This window comes from Alosa sapidissima, chromosome 10 (assembly GCF_018492685.1).
Source record: "Alosa sapidissima isolate fAloSap1 chromosome 10, fAloSap1.pri, whole genome shotgun sequence".
In the NCBI taxonomy this organism is placed as follows: Eukaryota; Metazoa; Chordata; class Actinopteri; order Clupeiformes; family Clupeidae; genus Alosa; species Alosa sapidissima.
The window spans coordinates 20,268,661-20,292,952 of NC_055966.1; the positions used below are offsets into that span (position 1 = coordinate 20,268,661).

At 42.9% G+C, this 24,292-nt stretch overlaps 2 protein-coding genes and 1 long non-coding RNA gene across 3 annotated transcripts in view; 2 read left to right on the forward strand and 1 right to left on the reverse strand.

Moving 5' to 3' along the window:
* The window catches only part of nagpa (N-acetylglucosamine-1-phosphodiester alpha-N-acetylglucosaminidase), a 19,631-nt gene extending 8,890 nt beyond the window's left edge, over positions 1–10,741 (forward strand). Inside the window, exons 6-11 of the mRNA XM_042105760.1 lie at positions 143–345; positions 764–811; positions 1,264–1,392; positions 1,985–2,116; positions 6,613–6,694; positions 7,746–10,741. Coding sequence (XP_041961694.1) covers positions 143–345; positions 764–811; positions 1,264–1,392; positions 1,985–2,116; positions 6,613–6,694; positions 7,746–7,986 — 835 coding nt within the window. The 3' untranslated portion in view covers positions 7,987–10,741. The remainder of the gene's footprint in view (positions 1–142; positions 346–763; positions 812–1,263; positions 1,393–1,984; positions 2,117–6,612; positions 6,695–7,745) is intronic.
* Positions 6,718–24,292, reverse strand: part of LOC121720001 — a 21,558-nt gene continuing 3,983 nt past the window's right edge. Inside the window, exon 3 of the long non-coding RNA XR_006034428.1 lies at positions 6,718–6,739. This is a non-coding gene — a long non-coding RNA (uncharacterized LOC121720001). The remainder of the gene's footprint in view (positions 6,740–24,292) is intronic.
* Positions 14,248–22,374, forward strand: tp53inp1 (tumor protein p53 inducible nuclear protein 1). Its single transcript, XM_042105818.1, has 4 exons — positions 14,248–14,468; positions 15,589–15,957; positions 18,949–19,393; positions 19,758–22,374. Exons 2-4 carry the CDS (start codon positions 15,735–15,737, stop codon positions 20,005–20,007), a joined length of 918 nt encoding a protein of 305 aa, XP_041961752.1. The 5' UTR covers positions 14,248–14,468; positions 15,589–15,734; the 3' UTR covers positions 20,008–22,374.

The following is a 24,292-nucleotide window of genomic DNA, read 5'->3' on the forward strand; positions in this document are numbered from 1 at the left end:
GTTTACATTTTGCTTTAAGAATTCCTACTAATTAAGCCTTATTAACAATTCCTTTAGATATCTATGGGACATATCTGGGATGTTGTTTGTATGATGTTTGTATATGTTGACCTGTGCGTCCTTGCTCTTTTCTCCCCTGCAGTGAGCTGCCCATGTGGCGCTGCCCGCGCAACGTCTCCACCGTGCTGTGCATCCACGAGCCCCTGTGCCAGCCCGAGGACTGCAGCGGACACGGGACCTGTGTCCAGGGGCACTGCCAGTGCCACCCAGGGTGGCGAGACCCAGATTGTGCCAGACTAGTGTGCCAGCCCCCGGCATGCGGTGACCACGGAGTGTGCACAGACGGTGAGTGAGCCCAGCAGGGTCATGGTTGCGGTTGTGCTAATGACCGCTGGTTGGCCTCAGACAGGCTTGTTCATCCCTTCAGCCTTAGGTGCTAATATGCCGCCCCTGAGAAATAGGTCGAGCATTTAACTAGTCAGCAAAATACTGTATGTGTCAGGAAGCTTTTCTAGTGACCGAAGTGCTTACTAAACTCTGTGTGTCCTTGTTTGTTTATGCTTCTTTTCAGTGTTTATGTAAATATAATCTAAGTACCTTTTTCTTCATCTGACCAATAACACTATTAACCAAATTCCATTCCTGATCATATTCAGAGGTTGTAATGTATTCTAGTTCACAGTTTATGTCTGGAGAGATCGTACTGTATCTCGTGTCACTCGCCTCTCACTCTTATCACTTTTATCTTGTCGTTTCTCTTCAGGTGGTTGTGCCTGTGATGCCGGCTGGATAGGCTCAAACTGTAGCCAAGGTAAGCGCGCAGGAGTGTCAGGCGCGTTGGCCGTGACTTGTTATCCCATCTATCCCTAGAATGTGAGAAAGGAAAGCACAGTTCCTGTTTGACGGCTGTTAGAGGTAACTTGAGTGCTGAGGTCTGACAGATCGCAGAGGTATCAGTAGCACATGCCTTTGAAAGGCTGCCCTACAGGTTAGTCACGTCAGATAAGAGACAGGTCAGAAATGTTTCTACATGACCCCAATGACCTCTCTTCTTCTGAGCACCGTTACCGTCCATTCATCAATCTATTCATCTGTCCATTACTATATGCTGTGTTCGAAATGTTCACTTGGACACTATGTAGTGAATCAGCCACGTAGCTAACACTCTGTCCCTGCCCTCTGCTCCCAGTCTAACCCTCTACAGCTGCCCCCCCCTCCTAACCAAAGGCTGTTTGTCCTCTTTCCCTCCCCCTCTCTCTGCAGTGTGTCCTATGGGTTTCTATGGCGACGGCTGCAATCAAACATGCAGATGTGCAAATGGAGGCACATGCGACCCCGTCCACGGCAGCTGCTCTTGTCTGGCCGGTTTCCATGGTGATCTGTGTGAACAAGGTGTGTGTGTGTGTGTGTGTGTGTGCGCGTGCGCGCGCGTGCGTGTGTGTATGTGTCTAGGCTGTCTTCAGGCATGCATCATGATGTTTAAAAAACACACTTGTTTCCCCATACCATGTATGTGAGTGGTGAACCACAGACTCAGCATTTTGCTCTTTGTACTAAGGCCTCATTATTGTTTTTGTAGATGCCTGTTGTATCACTTCCCTGTTCTATATTAAACCTGAACAGTTTATTCTGTACATGTACTTTGTGCAGTTGACATCACTCAGGGATGTTGGGGAGCGTTGGGCTGTTTACTGCAAACTTTTACAGCCCTAACAGCCTCAGAGATTACAGCTGATGACAGTTGAGGTGCAGAAACCTCACGTGTAAATGGAGAGAGAAAAATAACAAATGAATTCAAATTTTTTTATTTTTATTTGGTCCTTCTGAGATGGAGTAGACTTGTAAACACTCATCTATTACCTGTTTGCTAAAGACCAACCAAAGATACATTTTGGCATGTTGACAGTAACACATCTCCGTCAGACCATAAATGTTCGTCTGTCTGTCTCTCTCTGTCTGTCTGTCTGTCTGCTTCTTTACTCAGAATGCCCCCTAGGCTTCTACGGACTGAGCTGTCTGATGCCGTGCCAGTGCGCAGACATGTGTCCCTGTGACCCTGCCACAGGAAGCTGCAACGTCACCTTCCAAAGAGAGCAAAACCACACCATGCACAGAGGTAGGCTCTGGATTGTGGTGTGTGTGTGTGTGTGTGTGTGTGTCTGTCTGTCTGTCTGTCTGTCGATGTGCTGTGTGTGTGTTTATAAACTTGTTTGCATGCAATGAGGAAGTTTTGTCAGGGTAAATGAAGTCAATGTTTTCCCCCAAGCATAATAAAATAGCTGTTTCTGTTGATGTGCACTGTGTGCAGCTTTTGCTATATAAATGAAATGATGCATCATAGAGGAAAAAGACAACCATCCAAAGTCAAAAATGTAGAACTTTGAAATAGCACTGAAAAGACCCCAGGAGTGGTTTGTAAAGTGTACTTTAGGACAGCAATGATTAATCAATTAGTCGACAATCAAATTAATTGCTATTAATAACTATTTTGATAACCGATTCATTGATTTGTGTCTTTTTTGGTAAAATACATTTAAAAAAATCTCTGATTGTAGCCCCTTAAACTTTTTTAAAAAAAAATTTCAGCTTTACTCTCTCCTCCATGACCGTGAACTAAATATCTTTAGTGTGTGGACAGAATAAGTCAAGTCAAGTCGGCTTTTATTGTCAATTTCTTTACATGCACTGGTCATACAAAGAATTGAAATTTCGTTTCTTACTTTCCCATGCAGACATAGACATGCTTTAAATACAGACATAGACATGCTATGGACATAGCCATAGACAATAAACATTAAATTAAAGTGCAAGACTGAAATATAGAACATGTATGTATCAAAATAGAAATATAGGACATATATATAAAAAAACAAATAGAGGTAGTTGTATTGTATATTTCTATAGTCTTAACAGTTACATGAAGTTTAAACTTGTGCTTGTGTGACCTGTATATTTACATTGATATGCAGTATGCAGTAATTCAAGTATATCAGGCTTGATGTGAAGCAGCAACACGTTTGGCTGCGCAGTCACAGTGCAGTTCCACATGGCGGTGTTGGGTGGGGGGGGTTTGGTAGACAGGATCCTAGTTTCCTAGGTTCCTGGTTGGCTGGTGGGTGGGGGGGGCTGTCAGTGATGGGAGAGTGGGTAGAGTGTTCAGCATCCTGATTGCTTGGTGGATGAAGCTACTTGCCAGTCTGGTGGTGCGGGAGCGGAGGCTCCTGTACCGCTTTCCAGAGGGCAGGAGGCTGAACAGTTCGTGTGCAGGGTGGGTTGTATCCTTGACAATCATTAGTGCTTTGCGGGTGAGGCGGGTGGTGTAAATGTCCTGCAGGGAGGGGAGTGGTGCTCCAATGATCCTCTTAGCTGTGTTAACAGTGCGCTGGAGGGTCTTCCTGTTCTGATCTGTGCAGCTTCCGCCCCACACTGTGATGCTGCTGGAGACGATGCTCTCGATGGTCCCTCTGTAGAATGTAGTCATGACAGGAGGCGTGGCACTTGCCTTCTTCAATTTGCGCAAGAAGTAGAGGCGCTGCTGGGCTTTCTTCGCCAGTGATGCTGTGTTGGTGGTCCAGGAGAGGTCGTCGCTGATGTGCACCCCCAGAAATGTTGTGCTGCTCACTCTCTCCACAGCATCTCCGTCGATGGACAGTGGTGGCAGTTGTTTGTGGCCTCTCTGAAAGTTGACAACAATCTCCTTGGTCTTGCTGACATTTAGCAGGAGGTTGTTGTCTTTGCACCATTTAGCCAGCAGGTCTACTTCTTCTCTGTAGTGAGCCTCATCGCCCTTAGTGATGAGGCCCACCAGTGTTGGCATTTGAAGGCATAATCGTGAGCTTTGGGAAATAACAATAGACATTTTTCACTATTTTCTGGCATTTCATCGATCAACTAACAACTAATTAGCACACAGTAAACACACAGTGAGGTGAAGCACACACTAATCCCGGCGCAGTGAGCTGCCTACTACAACGACGGCGCTCGGGGAGCAGTGAGGGGTTAGGTGCCTTGCTCAAGGGCACTTCAGCCGTTAGGATAGGCAGGAAATGGCTTTTATTTTATGAATCTTTGACTTTCCATCTCTGGTCCTTATCCACCTCTGTCTTTCCACCTCTCCCCCTCTCTCTCTCTCCTCACCCTCTCTTCCTCTCTTCTCTCTCTCTCTATCCCTTTCTCTCTCTCTCTCTCTCTCTCAGTGTTTGTTCCTGGTCTGCTTTGTTTCTCTGGTTTTATCTAGCTGTTCATCTTGTGTTGCGGTTCCAGACGTTTAAAGGGATAATTCCCCAAAGAGATGTTTACCATTATATTCTCTGTCTCAGGCCAGTGGTCAGCCATAAAAGAGGTGCTTGCCAGTACATCAAACAAGCCAAAATGAGCGATATGGCAACAAGCGGGGTCAAATTGTATTTTTCTTTTTCTTTTTTTTTTACAATAGTTTTGCAGAACTACACTCTTGTCCTATACAACAAGATATGTAACTGTATCTAGAAATATACAACAAAAAAGGAAAAATATGCTCAGACAGTTTCCCCTTTACATTCAGGAAAACTATTTTATTTTCTTTGACTGTGTATTTATTTATTTAGCATTGCAGTGTCAGATAAATATAAACAAATTCAATGAAATGTATTACAAGCATAATCTGAACACAATGTTTGAAATCATCAGTTTTGCATTCACAATTTCACCTCAACTCAGAATTGTAAGGCATGACATTTGTCCCAGCTGCTTGTTGTTGTTTTGAAGTTGTAGGATTTGGTCATCCATTTCAGTTTGCTGTTGTCTGAGGTTTTCTCGTGGCTTTTCTCTCTCTCTCTCTCTCTCTCTCTCTCTCTCTCTCTCTCTCTCTCCCTCTCTCTCTCTCTCTCTCTTTCTCTCTCTTTCTCCCTCTCTCTCGCAGTCTTCCACTTCCTTTCTTCTTTCCCACTGCAGACATCTGATTCCCTTTGTGTCTTTCTGTGCCATTCCTCCTGTCCCTTCCTTTTCCCTCTTTAAGCCTGTTTAGTATTTTCTACTCTTTTTTGCTTTCACTCTGTTTGTCCGTCCCGTCCCCTCTCTCTCCTTCCTCTGACCTGAGTCTGGCTGCTGTGCTGACACTTGATAGCTCCCCCAGTAAGTAGTCTGTTGGTGTGATAAACAAAGCTGGTGGGGGGGCTCTGGTGGCCCTGATTTGTGTGTGTGTGTGTGAGAGAGAGTGTGTGAGAGCCAGGGCAGCAGAGAAAGAAGACCTTGCAGAATCTCACACAGCCATCACTCCCCACTCAGTTGGCCTTGAATATGCACAGTACCACCACTCCAGAATGCGCGCACACACAGACATAAGCATACTCCCACGCACATACTCCCATACACACATTCACACTCAGGAACACTTAATTGTCTCCCTGACCTTTCCCAAACTGTAATGGAAATAAAAAGACACTTTTTTTATCCTCCTGTCCTTTCCTTTCCCTTCCTTCTCTCTCCCTCCCTCTCCATTCTCTCTCTCTCTCTCTCTCTCTCTCTCTCTCTCTCTCTCTCTCTGCGTTGGTATGGTCACCTTTAGCCCTCTCATGCTGAGCTGATAATGAACCCGGTGGCATCTGTGGCGAGTCCCCAGCTGATTGCTCTGGCTGGACTCTGGCTGCAGTCTGCCCGAGAGCTCAGTGGCCTCGTTGTTATCTGTCTGGCAGCAGGACCGACCTGCCAGTCAGAGATGGCCCACTCCTGTCCTACCAGAGCCCTTGCCACAGATGGAGGGTTTAAAATTAGACCCCCCCCCCCAACCTCCATCCCCATCCAGACTCGTCCCTATTTCCCCACCGTCCACCTTATCCTTCCACCCCCCCCAACCCCCGCTTTATCATGGAACTGCCTTGGCCTTTTAAGGGTCCATTTTGGGAATTATCAAAGCAGAAGATTATCCACCGTACAGATACTCATGCATGCATGCATGCACACGTGCATGAAACACACAAACACACGCACACACATACACATACACTCACATTGCTGCTGGCCATGTAGCACTTGTTCCCCACGTGCATCCCAAGGTGTGTGGTGGCTGAGGGGAACTCAGGGCTTATCAGGACTGCACTTTGCCTCTGTTTTGCATGCAGGTGGAGAGATGTGTGTCAGTGTGTGACTTCAGTGACCTTTGCAGAACAGGGCTGTGGCTGCTTTTGTATGTATATGTGTGTGTGTGTGTGTGTGTCTCTCTCTCTCTCTCTCTCACTCTCTCTCTCTCTCTCTCTGTGTCTGTGTGTGCGCTTGGATGTGCTTGTGTGTGCATGCAAGTTTCCATGTATGTGTCCTTCGCTATAACATTAAATGAAGCTCCCCGGCAGTGACTATTGTTTGTGTATGTGTGTGCACGGTACCCGGGGCGAATGTGAATTAAGGGCTTGTGGTAGTTGTGCACTATAAGGCACTTGGGGTGAAGGTGTTGATGTCTGAATTACGCTGTGTTATGTGTTTCAGAGTGTGAAAACAAATTTACCCTGTGGACAATAAAGACTATCTATCTCTATCTCTCAATCTCTCCATATCTGTTTATCTATCTATTTATCTATCTAGATAGCGAGCCATATGGTCTTCTGTGTGTGGTCATGTTTATTTTGTTCTTCTTGGCAGTTGGCCACTGCCTTGCCGTGGGGCTGTGGAGAGACTGGAAGGGAGAGGAGGACGCACACACACCAAAGCCTTACTTTACTGAGTAAGTAGTTTCCCAGTGTACAGACACACACACACACACACACACCTTACAGCTTCACATTACCTCTCCTCAAATACACAGCACACCCTCACCCTACCTCACCCTGAGCATATACACAAACCATATCGCCTCATCCACCCACACGCACACCAGCAACACACACACACACACACACACACACACACACACACACACACACACACAGCCCTAACCAGTGCCCCAAACCCACTCAGCTGAAGTAACCTTCAACGTCCTCACCGTCTTGATCCATCTCACTCCTCCTCATACCAACACAGCCTCTTTGGCTGAAGTCACTCCCGTCGTCAATACCTCTCTGGCCTTTACACATTTCTTAACGTCACAGGGCAGCTATTTGAGCTCTGTTACTCGGCAACCACACAACAAATTCCATGTGTTCTGATTGGATGATCGTGGTAATTTGCTTACTGATGATTAAAGTAGTTTAGAAAAAAAAAAAAACCTCCCCAATATAAATGTCCGCAATACTCAGGAACACCGCCAAGCTACATTGCTCAGAAAGTTGCCTTGTTGTGTATCATCAGCTTTCCTCTTGAGTCCTACAACAACAGTGTGAGTTGCACAACAACATGGCTACTTTGTACCTCTGTGGACTTGACAGTGGAAAAGTCCACAGTGGTAATTGTTGTGTTTTCAGTGTTCTGAGTGCTGTGTTTGGACCGAGGAGCACAACACTTTGATTATTGCCATGGGAATATGGCTCCTCCATTGGACTCTGTTTTTATGGTGATTGCGGATCGTGTGACCTTGTAAACAAAGCCGCACAGTGCAAAGCCATGTGTACATTTCTTAGGCACACAGGCAATGCAAACACACATTTACATGCAAATCTTTGGCGGTAACTGTAGCTGCATTCCAGCTCTGGGCCATGTTATATGCAGACAGATTGAGATTAAATTGTATCACTTCCCTGCTATATCACCACCTCCTTCTCTCTCTTTTCTCTCTGTCCCTCATTATCTCCCTCTCTCTCTTCCTCTCTCTTTCTCTCTCTCTCTCTCTCTCTCTGCAGGCAGACCTGGCTCGCTATTGCCACAGTCTTGGCCTCTCTACTGATGGCGAGTGTGGCCGGTAACCTGATCCAAGCGTGCCGAAAATGTAGCATGCGGCCCAGCCAGGCACGGTACTCTTACACCCCCCTGCAGGAGCTAAACGGGGGCCTGAGCCGGGGAGAGGAGCTGGGCGGAGGTAGGGGCAAGAGAGGAGGGGGAGGGGACTTCCAGCTGGAGGACTCGGATGAGGATTCCTCCTGATAGGAGCCACCAGAGAATGTGCCTGTGTGTTTGTTTCTGTGTGTGTGTGTGTGTGTGTGTGTGTGTGTGTGTGTGTGTGTGTGTGTGTGTGTGCGCGTCTGTGTCTGTGAGAGAGAGAGAGAAAGAAAGAGAGAGAGACTGCAAGACACAGAGAGTGAAATAATGAGAGAGAAGTTGATGTATAAAATTGTTTCTTTGTGTGCTTGCATCTCTGTGTCTATACTTGCTGTCCTGTGACTCCACAGAAGTCCCTGCCTTAGCGAGTGCCTCAGAGGGGTTTTTTTTGCACTGAGAGCCCTGCTGTCCACAATCCACACTCATTAGCACTTGCTTCCCATTAGTCAAAGAGAGGGAGGGAGGGAGGGAGAGAAGAGAAGAGAGAGGGAGGGAGGGAGGGAAAGAGAGAGAGGAGAGAAGGGCCGTATCAAAACAAGTCCTCGTTGGTGCTAGTCCCTTTTGTCCTTGCTCATAATCAGTGATTCTGGTGAAGCTCCGCCATTGTGGCTGGCGTTCTGGGTCACAGGCAAAGCCGACGGAGTGAAGCTGTCAGTCCCACACTCTCAGTCCAGCTGGCCCCATAGAATGGCCTGGCCAAAAAGCCTGAAAAAGATCCTTGTAATAGTGTGTGGGGGTGTTTAAAGGACCACTGACAGAGCCAAAGCCAAAGTTGGCAAAGGATTTAAGTTTAAGGTTTAAGTGCTAACTTTTAAACAGTTGGCGTAGACAAGATCACAGATGACATTCCTTTTTTTCTGTCATATCAAGATGAGGCCATTTCCATTGTGTCTATTTTATACGACAAATAATTTATGTTTTTTCTGCGCAAGTGTGGTGAGAACAAAGGCTACTGGTATTCTGTTGACAGAAAACAAAAGACAAACAAAAAAAACTGCACCCATGCTTTTTTACAGCTTACCCCTTTAAAAGTTTAGGAATCTAGTATAGGTGTTTTGTTTTCTGTGAACACAAGGTATGTGTACGAAGTATATACCCTGTTGGAATTTTACAAACTACTGTTTACAAACTCTGCTTTTAACCATGTTATGTACAGTGCACTGTGAAACATTATGAGGATGTTGGGCTCATTATAGGTCACTTTTTTGATATCATGCACAGTGGCGTGTATTTTACTTGGGGTGACCTGCCTTTCCTGTTTTTTGAAGACCTCATTTTTAGTGGGAAGGGACTAAATCCAGATATCTAGCAATGGGATTCATGATGGGGAATTCATTTTATCCACCATCCTGGATTTGGCATGATTGGGAAGAAAAAAACTAGTCAGCCTCTGTGTTCTGTGGGGTAACCTGAATGTCAACGCAGTTATGGATGGTCTTCTGTAGTCCCCCTCTTAGTCCCAACAGCCTGAGGACAATGCAACAGAGACACGTGTCCCGTAGGCTGCAGCACATATTGTCCAGGGGGATAGGATTAATATGAAGGACATTGCATGGGCTCTAGAGCATTACAAGAAGAATGAAGAGGCCTCAATTCCATCCGTCAAGCCACCCCCTGTTACCATAGCAACCTGGTTCCTCTTCATCTGCTCGGATTTGTTCGCAGCACTTGGACAAAAATCTTTTTAAAAAGCATCCATCTGGCTTGGGACCCTGTTTTGCATGAGATTTCCCTAGCAGGGAGTCAACTGTAGCACAGATGACTATTATACAAACACAAGCCAGGGCTGCCATCAAAAGCAGCTGGCTTTCCATGGCCAGTCCTGCTCTCTTGCTGTTGCCCACAGGGACTTTTGCTGAGCAGCCAACTGGGTCATATTTTGCGGAAGGTGTGTCGAGGTATCCCAAAAGGACCATGGTCTGAGGCGGGAAGTAATCATTATGCATTCCTTTATGTGGGTTTGACAAGTTAATATTTGATGAATGTTTTTGCCAGCTTATCATTTAATATTATGCTATTTTCATTTGACAGTATGATGATTAATGTAAGATGTTTCCTTCGTATGTCTTTTATGGCCATGTTCTTTTGAGAAAGATTATGTTGGGAGTCAGTTGCCCTAGGTGTGGCTGTGGTTTCATGTGTCCTACATTAAGATCTGGTCAGCTTTGTATAACTTTTTTTTATGAGATGAGACCGGCTTTGATCGCAGGACCTTGACTGACCAAGGAACCAAATGTGCTCCTGGTAGCCATTTCTGGTGGGTGGGTGAAAGCTTTTCTTGAAGTTGACTTACACAGCTAATAACAAATACCGTGAGAACAATGCAGTGTCCATTCTTATTCAACGCCTGACTGATTCCCAAAATATGTTTGGCCCAAGGAAGTTCTTTGCTAGTGTTCTTTTTTTTAAAAGGCTAATGTGACTTTCTAAAGATTAATATATGTTTCAAAGTGTTTTTTCTTTGTGTCATGCAGAGAAACACTTGGTCAGCCAGTTTTACAAAATATTCTCAGGTTCTTTCTAGACATTTTTTAAATATTTCTTTTGGTGTGCCTGTTAACTAATGTCTTGTGCCAGGGCAGGAGGTTTGATATGGAACAGATACTGAGCATATTCCACGTTCAAATGTCAATATTTATGACTATGGCAAAGAATAACACCAATTTATATATTTTAGACTAGCTTGCATGAGTAGTTGATTCCAGTGTATTCAGATTGCTGATAAATCATGTCACTGTGCACTTTGTTCAATAGGTCCTATCGGGTACAAAATCATTTTTGCTGGACATTGTCTTTCATAATCAAAAGTAGAAAACTAAGCTGAATTTCTCAAAATAAATCCTACATGCCATGCCATTGACATTTCTAGAGTGGATGAATCTTCTTTGTCACCTGAAGAAAACAACTGCTGTCATATCATTTGTATTAATCTTCCAATACAACTGAAAACATTGAGGCTGTCTTGCATTTTCTCAGAGATCTTTAGTCAAGAAGTCATTGTGGGTTGTTTTTTATGCTTTCTTTCCTATTAGACAGCAATATCTACCTGTTTTCTCTACCAAAGCAGTTATACATACACCATAAATCATTTTGGAAAAGTGTTCCCTTATTTAGTGATGATGGAGTAGAGATAAATATCAGGCGTTCACATTCCACACATAATAGGTGTTTGTGCCATTCCTGATTTGAATTGAAATTCAGCCAAATTCAGTGAAATGTAAGTCCTGTGGGTTATCTGATGGAACCCACAGGGTGCGCATCTATGTGAGGGAATATATAGATAGATAAATACTTTATTGATCCCCAGGGGAAATTCAAGGAAAGCAGAATACGTACAGTGTCACTATATCTTGATTTCAAATCTTCAGCACAGGGTGCATCAGTCTATTCTATGCCAGATAATTCCCGCATTACACTATCGTAAACAAAGGAAACCTGAACTTTATTAAACTGCAAGTGCCCACTCACCTTAGACTTGATTGACAGGATGTTCCACACCAAAACTTAGGTGACTCACCTTGCTTTGTCCTGCCCCCTTGTCTGTCTTGTTCAGCTGATGCAATCCTCCACCCAGATGTCACTCCACCCCCCCCCCCCCCCCACACACACCCGCCCTTTCCTACTCGCCCAATCCTGTGGCCTTACTCACGTCTCAATGTGGTTGTCATAAAACTGATCAAATTAACCATGTTTATTGCATAGTTTTTTCCTGCAAATATCTCTTACAGCTTCATTTTAAAGCAGTTCACAGTTTACTTAGTTTTTGGAAGATGCATGATTACTTTAAAAAGTTGTTACTGGGGTGTTGCTACTGGCCACAGGATCTGCAAACGTTTTCTCCACTTTGCTGTGAACTTGACATTCCCGGGTGCATGTTGCGTGAGACTTGTCTTACAGTATGTAGCACTTTAACACACTGTTGGCCATATGGTCCAAGGGCAAGGGTGCTGTAGACTTTGCTGTGTTTTTTTTTTTAAAACACACATTTTAATATTCTTTGACATGACCACAATACAGTGTAAGAAGACTAAGAGTATAATTTGAAACAAATTAAACTAAAACCTTCATGAAATGTGCATGTGCAGTCAGAGTTACTACACTGGCTTCACCTATTCTTAAAAATACTGACTCACAAACACATAACCATCTTCATTAACAGGACATTTACAGGGAACATTGTTAGCTTGCAAATACACAGAGGAAACAACAGAGCTTAATCACAGTCTCTAGCAGTGATTGAACGTCAACAAATGATCCAAATGGGAGGTGGCATGAAGTGATTGGTCACTGAACCTGCGATACTTGCACATGAAGTACTGAACATGGCATAAACATTAACAACATTACATAAGAGTCACAGCGGACTCCCCAAGAGACGGTGCATATCGTGTTGTTACAGGGCATGGACCCGAATTAAAAAGCCTAATTATGGAAAATACATTTTGTTTTGGCAAAGTTAATAATTTGTTAATGGCCGTGTTGCTGTCCATTAACATGTTTGACTGATAAACAACCTGTTCCCACATGAGATGATTGTGTTTATGCAGATAAGTAGTTTTAACAATCATTTAAATAATACCATTTCTACTTTGTACTTTGTATCTATATAGATATAAAGTACAAAGTAGAAATGGTATTATTTGAATGATACCCAGACGAAATTTGCTGTTTTGGAAAATGCTTTTTTCCAGACCTGATAACATATCAGTGTTATAACACCATATGCAGTGCTTCAGGTGTGACCTTGTTTCTTCCTCTATTTTCGGAGTGAGGAAAGTATGACGCTATGTGAGCGCTCTGAATCATACTTACATCATCTGGAAAAAAAGGGAAAATATTTGCTTTTCTGGAAGAGTTTGTCCCTCGCTGTACACAAACACTAGCTGAGGCCTAAAACTCTAGGTCTGAAGTTAGTTCAGGGGGCAGATGTTGTGGCTCTGACATGGGTAGCTCACTCCACCCTCTCCCAGACCCTGTCCCTGTGAATGTGTTTGCTCAGATCTAAATACAGTCTCTGACTTTTTCAGACACAGGAAGTGTTGATCCCTTTGGCTGCATCTAAGAGATATCCCCCCCCCCCCCCCCACATGCATTTCCCTTTCAGTGACATGTATTTTTGTGTTAGTTTGCTTTGCAGGCTCCGTAATAAATCCTCTTGAGGATGAGGTTTCTTGCATTCATACACCACAGGTCATACAGTTCTGACAGCAATAAAGATACATGGGCACAACAATGCCTACGAGACTGGCAAAAAGTTTTTTTTTGCCTTTAATGTTACAATTTACCATTTTGCCATTTGACTAATTCTTTTGAGTAGTTTTTGTTGCATTGACTCCTGAAAGGCCCAATGATTAAAGTATAATACCATAACCCATAGTCTATTAGGGCAGCAAGTGATTACTGTCAGTGTTGCCCTCTCTGATTGCAGCTGCAGAGAGGGTTTTGTGTTTGTTCACCCTGTCCTTTACATTGTTTTTGGGAGGTTGACGATGCATTGGTTAGGCCCCTTGCTTCTCCCTCTGGTGCCCCCCTCATCTCATTTGGGGGTGAGGGCTTTGTTGCTTTTAGGGTGACCTAAATACTGAATGGGGATCAATCTGTAATCTCCTTTGTCGAGACCCCTTTCTCCTGCTCCCAAGACTCAGGTTTTTAGGAAGAACCCATATCTGTGGGATGCTTCACTGGCTTTGACATTTGTTCAATATATTTAATTTCCCGAATGGACCTTATGTGAACTATGCCAGACTGCTCGTATTTGGCATCTCACCAAATGGTTGCAGGCCTGCGATAACTGATTTGGCTTAATCAATACTCATCGCTCATGTATGTGACAAATAAATGCAGTAGAACTTATATCAATAGCTCATGTATTCTATCACATTGTCACATGGGAGAGCAGGAGAAAAAATATTGTGGTAATACAGAGTAATTGCTATTTACAGCCAAGATGGTTTGAATAAAAATCCATATAAAGAAAAAAACTAAGCGGCTACTAGGCCTACTAGTGTAGGCATAGGCAACCAAGTCTGGTCTGGTTGCCTATTCTGAAGGAGGAATAACATCCTGTGATTGTCACTGATTCAGGAAATAACCCTACATTTGCAAGGTTTTCCATTTGAACTTTGAGAATTTCAATGATATTCATTTCTTCAATGAAGAGGTTGAAACAGTAGGCTATCTGTCACTCCAACACAAGTTCTTCCTCCAGACAGGTCTTTGCCCAGTCTTGTCTCCGTCTAGGCTGAGTCACGTGCGTTGGTGACAGTCAGTCAGAGCCAGTAACAGAGTTTCATTGGCTGATTTGACTGCTCTATCACCCGCCCAGTGGGCCGTCCTTCGTGACGTTACACTCGATCAGCTGTTAATGCTCCACAACAATAACAACAAAGGGTGTAGTTGAGACCTAGACGGAGCTAGTGAAAAGAACGACGTTGCTCCGAATTCAGGGTCCAGAAACGTTAATTTCTTCTGCGAAGAAAAGCAAATATATTTTTATACCTTGAAGAAAATATCTACCTCAGAGTGCAGTTTTGTATGTCAAGATATTTTTTTTGCTGTTTACAGTTTTCTTCCTGCCGCCGCCGCAGGTGAGTTTGAGCTCTTTGTTGTCTGACGGAGGAAGGACAAAAAGTTCGTTTGAAAGTAGGTCTAGACTTTCGCAAACTGTCGCTTGATAAAGATAGACTGTCGGGATTCGACAACTCTTTGTGTATAGAGCAACATTAACTGTTAAATGCGCTATGCAATCAGACGTTTTTAAAATAGACTATTTTTGGCATGCTATTCAGATCGCATCATTTACAGACGCCTACCGAAAATGTAGGGTAGGCCTATTTCTGAAACTTTGCAATGCAGAGGATATCCGACTATTCCACTGAAAATGGTTTTATTCGACATTCAATATTTGCTACGTTACAATTTACGTTGGTGGTAGCGTCCGCCCAGTCGGTGTAAGGTTACGTAGAGCCCTCAACCCCTCCTCTTGCTGGCGATCAACAAACCGTCTCCAGACTGAGCGCTACTTGATGGGTTGTTGGCCGCTTTAAATCGTTAAACTTATGACAAAGTATAGGGGGACATGACGCAATCAGATTTCATGTTAGGCTATAGCACGATAATAATTCTTACAACACCTGGCCATTATTATATAGCTCTAGCCTATTTCTACAGAACAAAAAAACGCCAAAGACCATGGTTACGTAATTTGCGAGCACACGCAGCTTTGTTCTGTTCTACGGGCAGGATCGTGTCATGTTAAAGCAGCTGGTTTGTTTTTTCTGAGCAACCTATGTTATATGTGATAAGCATCTACAAACGATGTCTTCAAATGGCAGTTCCGTTGTTTTGTAGTTTCAGGTAGGCTACTACTGTTTGACATCAGATGTGCTGCGCACAAACACCGCTCTGAGCAAATGTTTGCATTCTTTCCTGCTGTAGGCTAGTTGATGGCACAATGATTAGGGGAACAATTCCTGTGCTGCTTTAAGTTTTAATCACCTCAAGCCATGTCTATATTCATTTGGAATGCCAAAATAACATGAGAGGATATTCAGCACATTGTATGCTCTCTGGATAAAATGGCTGTAGATGTGAGAATAATGAATATTGCCTCCATATACCCACTTGTGTTATAACTTGAGTGAATTATGCCATTATTACACATGATATAATGTGGGAATTGTTGTCTGCCTTTTGTTCTTTTCCTAGGCCTTTCTATATTTTGTGTTTGTTTTGCACACTTTGGGAAACTATGAGTGACATTCAGAGTGCCCTCTTTGTCAGATGAGCACCTCGCCCCTCATGCCCGTCCGCACCTTCCGGGAAACTTCTCCAAGCAGCGGCTCCCGCAGCTGATGACCAAAGCACCCCACCCTCTCCCGCCGCCCGCCGCAGGTCTGACCTGCCCAGCGCAGCCCCCGATCCCCAGGTCCACAGCCGACGCTACCGCCACCATGTTCCAGAGGTTCACCAGCATCCTGTTCGGAGACTCCGTGGAGGATATCCGAGGAGGCATGGCTCAGCCAGGCTTCGATGAAAAAGAGGATGACGATGAGTGGATCTTAGTGAATTGTCTGGGTGAGTTATCCTCTACCTCCCCCGCCCCTACACACATTAACTACTAAAAAGAAATGATGCAACATATTTTGAACGTTGCACGCATCCTATGAATCACCTACCCTTGAGCACTAGGCCTACTCTAGAAGCACCATGCCTCACAACTTTAGACACCAACCGCCACTGTTGTCAGTAGCCTAGTCTTAATCTGTATTTTATCTCTACTGTCCATTTAAAGTGAAAACATCTTGTCATTGTTATTACGGTTCATGTCTTGGATGGGGGCTCTCCAAAATAGACTAGCAAACAGTGTGCTCATAGTTTACTTCTCCTCATAAGGCTTATAAATATAACATGGTCTTGAGGGACTTCAGCTAAGTTTGACGTCATGGGTCAGCTTTTAGCCTGGACTTCATAACCTTTGTGCCTCCAAAGACAGACTTAATGGCAGACACCAGGATCCTAATGTACACCAGGCAAACAGCCAGAGTCTGTTTTTAAAAAAAGATGTTGGATGTTGGCTGGCTTGTTGCTGCCAGAAGGTGTTTCGCTGGTGTTTGTGTGTGTGTGGGGGGGGCATGTGGGTGTTGAGTGAAGCTAGGTTCAAGGGACTGTGTTAGGGTGTCTCATATTATACTGCGTGTGAATATTTCAGGTGCACGGCTATCTTAGCCGACCCATATCTTCGGATGGGGGGGCTGGGGTGAAAGGAGAGTGGAAGGTTTACAATTTAAGGATAAGTGATGACTAGCCTCTCCAGACCGTATAAACAAAAGGACCCCTAAGGGTCACCTAGACCGCCACCTGGGTTGGATTACTGTTTACGCTGATGGCACGGTGCTGTAGGAGGGGTATGTATGTGCAAAGACTCAGCTATAACCATTTATGCAGCAGGTTGTGAACTGGATGTTGGTGAAAGGAAACCATTTTTATTTGACCAATTGCTGGATAAAATGACACATAATCTATCTGGCCATGCACTGGTTACGTAATGTGCATGGCCAGTCTTATTTGGCTTTTAGACAAGTTTTAGTGCAACCAGTGTTGTGAGTCAAAGGTGGGCTTGATTCTCAGGGCAAAGTTTGCCACTGTAGTCCTTGCCCTTGGCATGTTACACACATCATGTCAATTTACTAGCTAAGGTACTCTTATTAAGGCAGGGCAAGCTTTAGGAAGAAGAGAGGTGCTATTTTAGGCTGTAACTATTGGCCCATCATTTGGGAACACATAGCCAATGGCACAGCTGTTTGTGTCGCTTGACGTCAAAGTTTGAAAGTTTCCATTAGCTGAGATGATAGCCTACATGGTGCTGCGTCTGAGAAGCTTTGGGCAACACCTATTCTAAATATGAAGAAGATAAAAATACAAATGCTGCCCAAATGTGACGATTCCCTTAGCCTGATGGTTTCTTGCTGTGAGTTTAGACCTCAAGACTAGCTCAGCTATTATCCTCTGGCAATTTAGAAGAATTAAATAAATCTGAAATGGTCAAATCCAAAGCTTTTGGCTGCAACATAGACATTTAATTTAGCTTTCAGTAGCCACTCCAAACATTGGAAGGCTTCCTCCAAATAGAATAGCAGATTTGCATGATGACATGACGATGCACTGTCTTGGTTATTTATAATAATAATAATAATAATAATAATAATAATACGATTTCTTTGTATAGCACCTTTCATACACAGAATGCAGCTCAAAGTGTTTTACATTTGAAACATTTAACACAACAATAGAAAAGAAAATAATAATAATAATAATAATAATAATAATAATAATAATACATTTTGAGGCTAATGCTGCAAGTTGTTGCAGTAGTATATATATATAGGCTTTGCTATCAAATGCCTACATAACCCTACATACCACAAGCCCTTATTGCAGGCCCCCACAAATACCAACAATTTCCTACACATTCTTCTATTTGTAGGACAGTCCAGGTCCACTGTGATGTGTTCCCCAATAGGAGAGAATCTCTGTAACTTTATGTGTGTTTGGGGTTAGTTGGTTGGTCACCACAGCTGCCACACCTGATTGAGTGGATTAGAGGTTAAGTGGCTTCGGGCAGTACGCCACCAAGGCCCCATAAGCTGTTTAAGAGGTCAGCGAATGCAGTCAGGATTACAGGCAGTATCACCACATGTTTGCTGTCAGCAAAAAAAAAAGACATCCATCTGTCTGTCCGGGGTGTGGGGGATGTTGGAGGATCAGGTCATAGTGAAGCACTAAATTGTTGGGCGAAGCAAACAGGAGAAGATGTGGGCCTCAGGTATTGGTGTGATGGGAGGATCATTCTCCTCTGAAGCAAATTTGGATCAGAATGGGATTTTTTTACCCAAAAGTTGGCCTGGTATGTCCCACCATATGATGACTAGTCTACTGCTGTTAGCAGTACAGTTTGGTTTGCCTAAGCTGACTAGGTTGTTGTTCAGATTGCTACCATGAAAATAGATTGTGTAAGGGAAAGTAATAACCACCTGGGCTCTGTAATTTCAACCTGAAAGTTCAGAGTGGTTTAAAACCCATGAGGCCTCTTGCTATGGACAAAGAGGCAGATAAGGTCCAAGAGTTCGCTTGACTGTTTGATTTTCTAAGAAAGATTTCCAGGGCACCTCTTTGCTAGATGCCTTTGCGCCCTCTAAGGGCAGGATGTGTAAGTGCAGTTCTTCACCATGTTTCTCTAAGCTTCCTCCTCTCTTGTTTAGTTGTTTGAGTAGATTTGCTGATATTTTTTACATTATTATACAATTTCACAATGCTCATAAGTCATTGTGCCATAATGACATGACATAAGCTCTCATTGATGAAACTTTCACATTTAGTTTCCGTCCTCTACAATATTGTCACCTACCAGGTTTAGTACTTGAACCAGAATTTGAACATGAATGTACCTCTTTATTGGTTAGAGCCTCTGCTTCTGACTGAGATGTTTTTCTTTGTCCTGAATACCAGAGTGGCAGTTAGTACTCTCCATTCTGACCCTTGACCCTGTTTCTTCTTCCTGACCTGTAGCTGAGGCCTATGCAGGCTCCTGTGGGGACGGCCTGGTGGAGGTTAGCCCTGAGGACCTGGCTGACCTGGAGGCCCCCTCTCCTGAACGTCCGCTTCGCTCCTACTCCTACTCCTCGCTGGACTCGGCCGCTGACACCGACCTTGACCCAGAGGATGGTGGTTTCTTGCGGCTGGATGCGGCAGGCGAAGACGAGGAGGAGGAGGAGGACGTTGACGAAGGAGAGGATGGGGAGTTTAAGGGCTGCGCATTGGAGGAGAGCTGGTTCATCACCCCACCGCCGTGCTTCACCGCGGGGGGGCGCACTCCTGTCCTGCTGGAGACCAGTCCCCTGGAGAACCTACTGATCGAGCACCCGAGCATGTCCGTCTACGCTGTCCACAACCCTCGCCATGCCAGCCGACCCCTGGTAAAGGAGAACTCTCATCATGAGCCATCCCTGCACAGGTAAGACACCAGAGAATAGTTTATTGCTGAATTGAATTTTTTATGATTTTGAAACATTTGTTGTTCAATGTGACATCTATTGTAGTATGTTCTAGAATGGGTTTTGTGCTTATCTTCAAGGTTGATAAATTCCTTGACTATACAATTCAGCCAACACTCTGCAACCATATACTTATGGCCGCAACCAGGAGTTTTACATTTATTCATCTGGCTTACGCATTTATCCAAAGCCATGTTTCTGAAAAAGTATTTAATTCCAGTTGAATATCTTCGTGTGAGTTATACATGGTTTGAAATATCTGAGTGTAGGAACTTATATTTTGTTGGTGTACTTGTCTAAACTGTCTGTTTCTCCTGTTGTCAGGACGGAGGTCCAGCGCCGGCCAAGCCACTCTACTGGCTGCTATGCAGCTGCCCTGGCCGCCCACGCCAGCCTTCTGGCGCAGGTCAAACATGGCCGCCTTGCTCAGCGTGTCCGGGACAACGTGGAGCGCCAGAGCCTCTCCCGAAACGCCCTGCGCCGCCTCAACATGCTCCGTGAGGGCCGGGCCCGGCACGCCAAGTCCACTACTGGGCTTGTCCATCAGCCTGGTCAGAGGCACTTCAACTACTGAAGCCGCCCCTTTCACCCCCCTTCCCATCACCTGCCCTCCTTCTGCCCCAGCAATCAGCTGTCCAAACCACCCCACCACCACCTCCATGGCCAGGAATATGTCTTTCACAAAGATGTAATAATGGAGTACTTTGCAAATCAGAGCCTTTATACCGTAGGTCACTTTATTAATAGCAGGTTTGCTCGCAACTGGATAGATAGTTTTGAGGCTTGTCAGAGAAGAGCAACACCAATCCCACTCCACTTTTCTCTGCTTTGAGCTGTGTGTGGAAACAAACAACTCTTTGTGTGTGTCTGTGTGTGAGTGTGTGTGTGTGTGTCAAAAACATGGAGCTGCCATGTTTGATGCTAGTGTTGAGAAGAACGTGTGATTTGTTGGTTAGTGCCAGAGCAGACAAGCAGATGGGAATTTTGCCTTCATAATAAGCCTCAACTGGTGCTCTACTACCAAGAGCCAGGTGAACATCTTATCGTCCCTGGCCATGAAGAACAGTTACCACACAAAATGGCAGTGTAGATTCTCAGTGTCGTTTCAAAGCCATAATAACTTCTTCAGGCTAGTAACACAGTCTGTCTTGGGTAGAGCAAACTTTGCTGTGATTTATATAGATTAGTACTTACACTTTTATTTTGTGAATTGAAAAAAAGAAAACGTATAGTTCAATAATGGGTGTTTCACTAACAGCCTCGTTTGAATAGTAGACAAATAATTTAAAATATATATAAAATGGAAAAAAAAATTCCAAAAATATTTTTTGAAAGGAAAAAAAAGATGGCTTATATATTACATATCAGTATGAATTTGTGTATGCGCGTATGTTATTCTGTGTATGTATGTAAACCACAGTTTGTTTTAGTTTTTATCTCTAAATTATGTGGTTCATTGTATGGTTGTGTAGTTCTAGATTCCAGAATGATGAAAAACGTTGAAAAAAAAAACTTTTTGAATATTGTATCTTTCTTGTAACTTGTAAATCTGCAGTACACTTCTCAGGGTCAGGACTCTTCACCTTTTACTAAAATGCAGATTACTTGATGGATGTTAATTGTCTTGTACATACTGGAAAACCTCTTAAAATTATCAAATGTGGACAATGCCTTGTGAGATGTTTGTAATCCGTGGAACTTCTTAAAGGAGAAAAAAGGTGTTTTTCATTGAAACAGAAAAGAAGTTAAATGCTTGCTTGAGGACTGTGAAAATTATTTCTTTTTTTTCTCCTCAATTGACTGTTAAAACGTATGAAGATGGAGTGAAACTGTTATTTTTACAGTACAGTGATCTTTCCATAGTTTTATGTGTGTCTGATTTGGTTTCATAATCTTAATACAATCCTTACCCAATAGAAGTGTACCAGTTCTCAGAGCAGCAGTCTTTCCTACTGTTATCTGTTGTTATTCCTTACTGCCTTATGAATATCCCTTATCGTATGTGGAGATCAGAGGGCCATGATTGTTCTGCCCAGACTGAATTCTGTTGAAGGAAAGGGCAGTCGGGAATGACTATGGACACCATGCACCTTCCAGATTCACTTGTTGTTTTTTGTTGCTCTTAGATCCAGTGCAAAGGACTATTGAGTGCTCACTATTGTTTGGTTGTTACTTCCTATGCTCTTCTTTTTCAATCAGTTGGTGGCATACACAAGACACTATGTTATATAGCTCTTTAGGACAGTTGTCTTTGTGTATGTGGCTGTGTGTGATGTTGTAGTATGACTGTGTATGCTGTTTCCGATTCTTATTTGTTACTCAGTTCAAAAGACGAAGGGAACGGGAGCTGTGCGAATTGTCTCCATTTTCCACGAATATGCTGGACAAGCCCCCCACCCCATCTTCTCTCAATTTTGCATATGTTTATCACAGGGATTCTATTATTTTTTTGCCTTGAATTGTGTTGATCACGTGCCTTCCAGGTTAAAACATTATGACAATGCATTTACAGAGAACTTGAAAAGTCCAGTAAGGACAAAACCATAAACAAAAAGCGAATTTCTATGCACAGGGGTTAGAATGACTCTGTGAACCACTTGCTCTGTACACCTTTTATACACAAAATGTAGCAGACCTCTTTTGTTTAATGTGTGAAGTGTATTTTCTGTGGCATTTGTTTTCATTGCGTGTTTAGACTGTGCTTTCAATTGATTTTTATAGTTTACTGGAATTATACAGCACTTTGCCAAAAGTGTAGGGTTTAGTATCACATTTATTTATCTGTATTTGTTCTTATTTTGAACCATTACTAATGTCATTGACTGTTTGTATTTTCATTTTAATTTGCAGATGCAATTATGTAGCCTGATCTGTTTCACTGAAATGCATTATTTGGTAAAACCATGTAAGCTACCAGTCTTCAATAAAACGTTTCATTATACAATTTGGATACATTTTTTCGGCCATATAGGCGACAAATGAAATGATCATACAACAGGCTATTTGTAATGTCAGCAATCACATGCATGCCATCCATTGACACTGGTTAAATTATTAGGTCTTCTAGATACGGTGGGGGAAATAAGTATAGAACATGTCAACATTTTTTCAGTAAGTATATTTCCAAAGAGACTATTCACATGACATTTTCACCAGACATTAGTATTAACTTGGGAAATCCACACATATAAAGAAATCCAAACAGTGAAATGAGACTGTTGAGACTGAGGAAAAAGTAGGCCTATTAAACATGGTAAGAAAAAGCAGTACATCATGGCTAAATGCAAGGAACCAGCTGAAATAGTTAGTCTGTAATTATACCTCCTATCTGTTAAAATTAATATCAGCTGGGTTAGTATATCAATACTATAAAAAAAGGTTTTTCATAACTAAGGTGTCACACAAGAAACATCTTAGCCTTGATGTACTGCTTTTTCTTACCGTGTTGAATAATTTCCTGTCTCATTTCTCTGTTTGGATTTTTTTGTGGATTTCCTGAGTTAATGTCTGGTGAACATTTCATGTCAATAACCTCATTGGAAATATATTTACTGAAAAAAATGTTAACACGGTCAATACTTATTTCCCCCACATGTTTATACATAACATTTCAGAAAACGTGCAATACAAAAATGTATTGATTTGATGTACATAATCAACTGTGGTGTGGAAGGTTTGTGGGGATATCTATCCATCTCTCTCTTTAGTGACAGGCATACCAAACAAACTCATCCATCGCCTCCAACTCATTCAAAACTCTCAACTTTAAAATCCTGTTGATGACATTCAAAGCCCTTGATAATCTTAAGAACTCCTACAGACTTACAACCTCCCGTTCACTATGTTCATCTACAGCTGGATTGTCAGCAGAGGTGGAAAGTAACGAAATACATTTACTCGCGTTACTGTATTGAGTAGTTTTTCCTGTGTATTTTGTATTTTTTAAGTAGTTTAAAAAAATCAAAATCAAAAATCCCATCCGTTACTTGAGTAAAAAAAAAAAGTTAAGACGAAAACAGTCGCGCCCTAAACCACTAGCCTAGTGATAATGATCAGCATGTATAGCCTACAACAGGACATGAATCAAGCTGGCGCTATGCAGTCTTTCTGAAAGTGATGGAGATAGAGCTGGATCACGAGATACACCTATGAAAGTGTATTTTCCGCTATTTCAATGGGTTGTCTCTGTTTGTTTTAGCACTAATGATTGCGGAGATATTCAAGCAAACACCATGGGATTTCGTGTTTTGACGTTTGTGCTCACCTTTCTTTGGAAAGAAGTTTATTAGCAGTTGTTTCCCCTCATTTTGAGGTCTCTTTTTCCTGTTTTGGCCTTTGTTCTTAGTAACCTGACTTTGCTTTCTTGGAGAAAGACATTGCACCAGCGTTTATTTCTATGAGATAGACTACTGAATCATGCAGGGAGAGTGAGAGTGACCTTAGACAGTTTTCACTATGTTTTGTATACAAAATCCAGTCAGTCAAACTTTAAATTTCGTCTGACATTCATTTTGACATTTAATTTGGAAGGTAAAATATTCAGGTAAAATATATGGTGGAAATAAGTATTGAACGCTTATTTTTTTCCCAGTAATTAGCCTAAACTTCCAGTGAGTCTTCGAAATTTTCACCACACACTATATTAACAAGAAAAAAGTATTGAATGTGCCTACTGAAATTTCTTCAATACTTTGTGGAAAAGCCTTTGTTTGTAAAGACAGCTTCAAGACAATTCCTGTATGACAAAACTTGTTAGTCGCAGTATCAGGTGTGATTTTGACCCATTGTTCTAAACAGATTCCAGGGGTCCCTTGAATCCTTCCAGAACTGTTTAATTGAATTTAATTGAATTGGCTGCC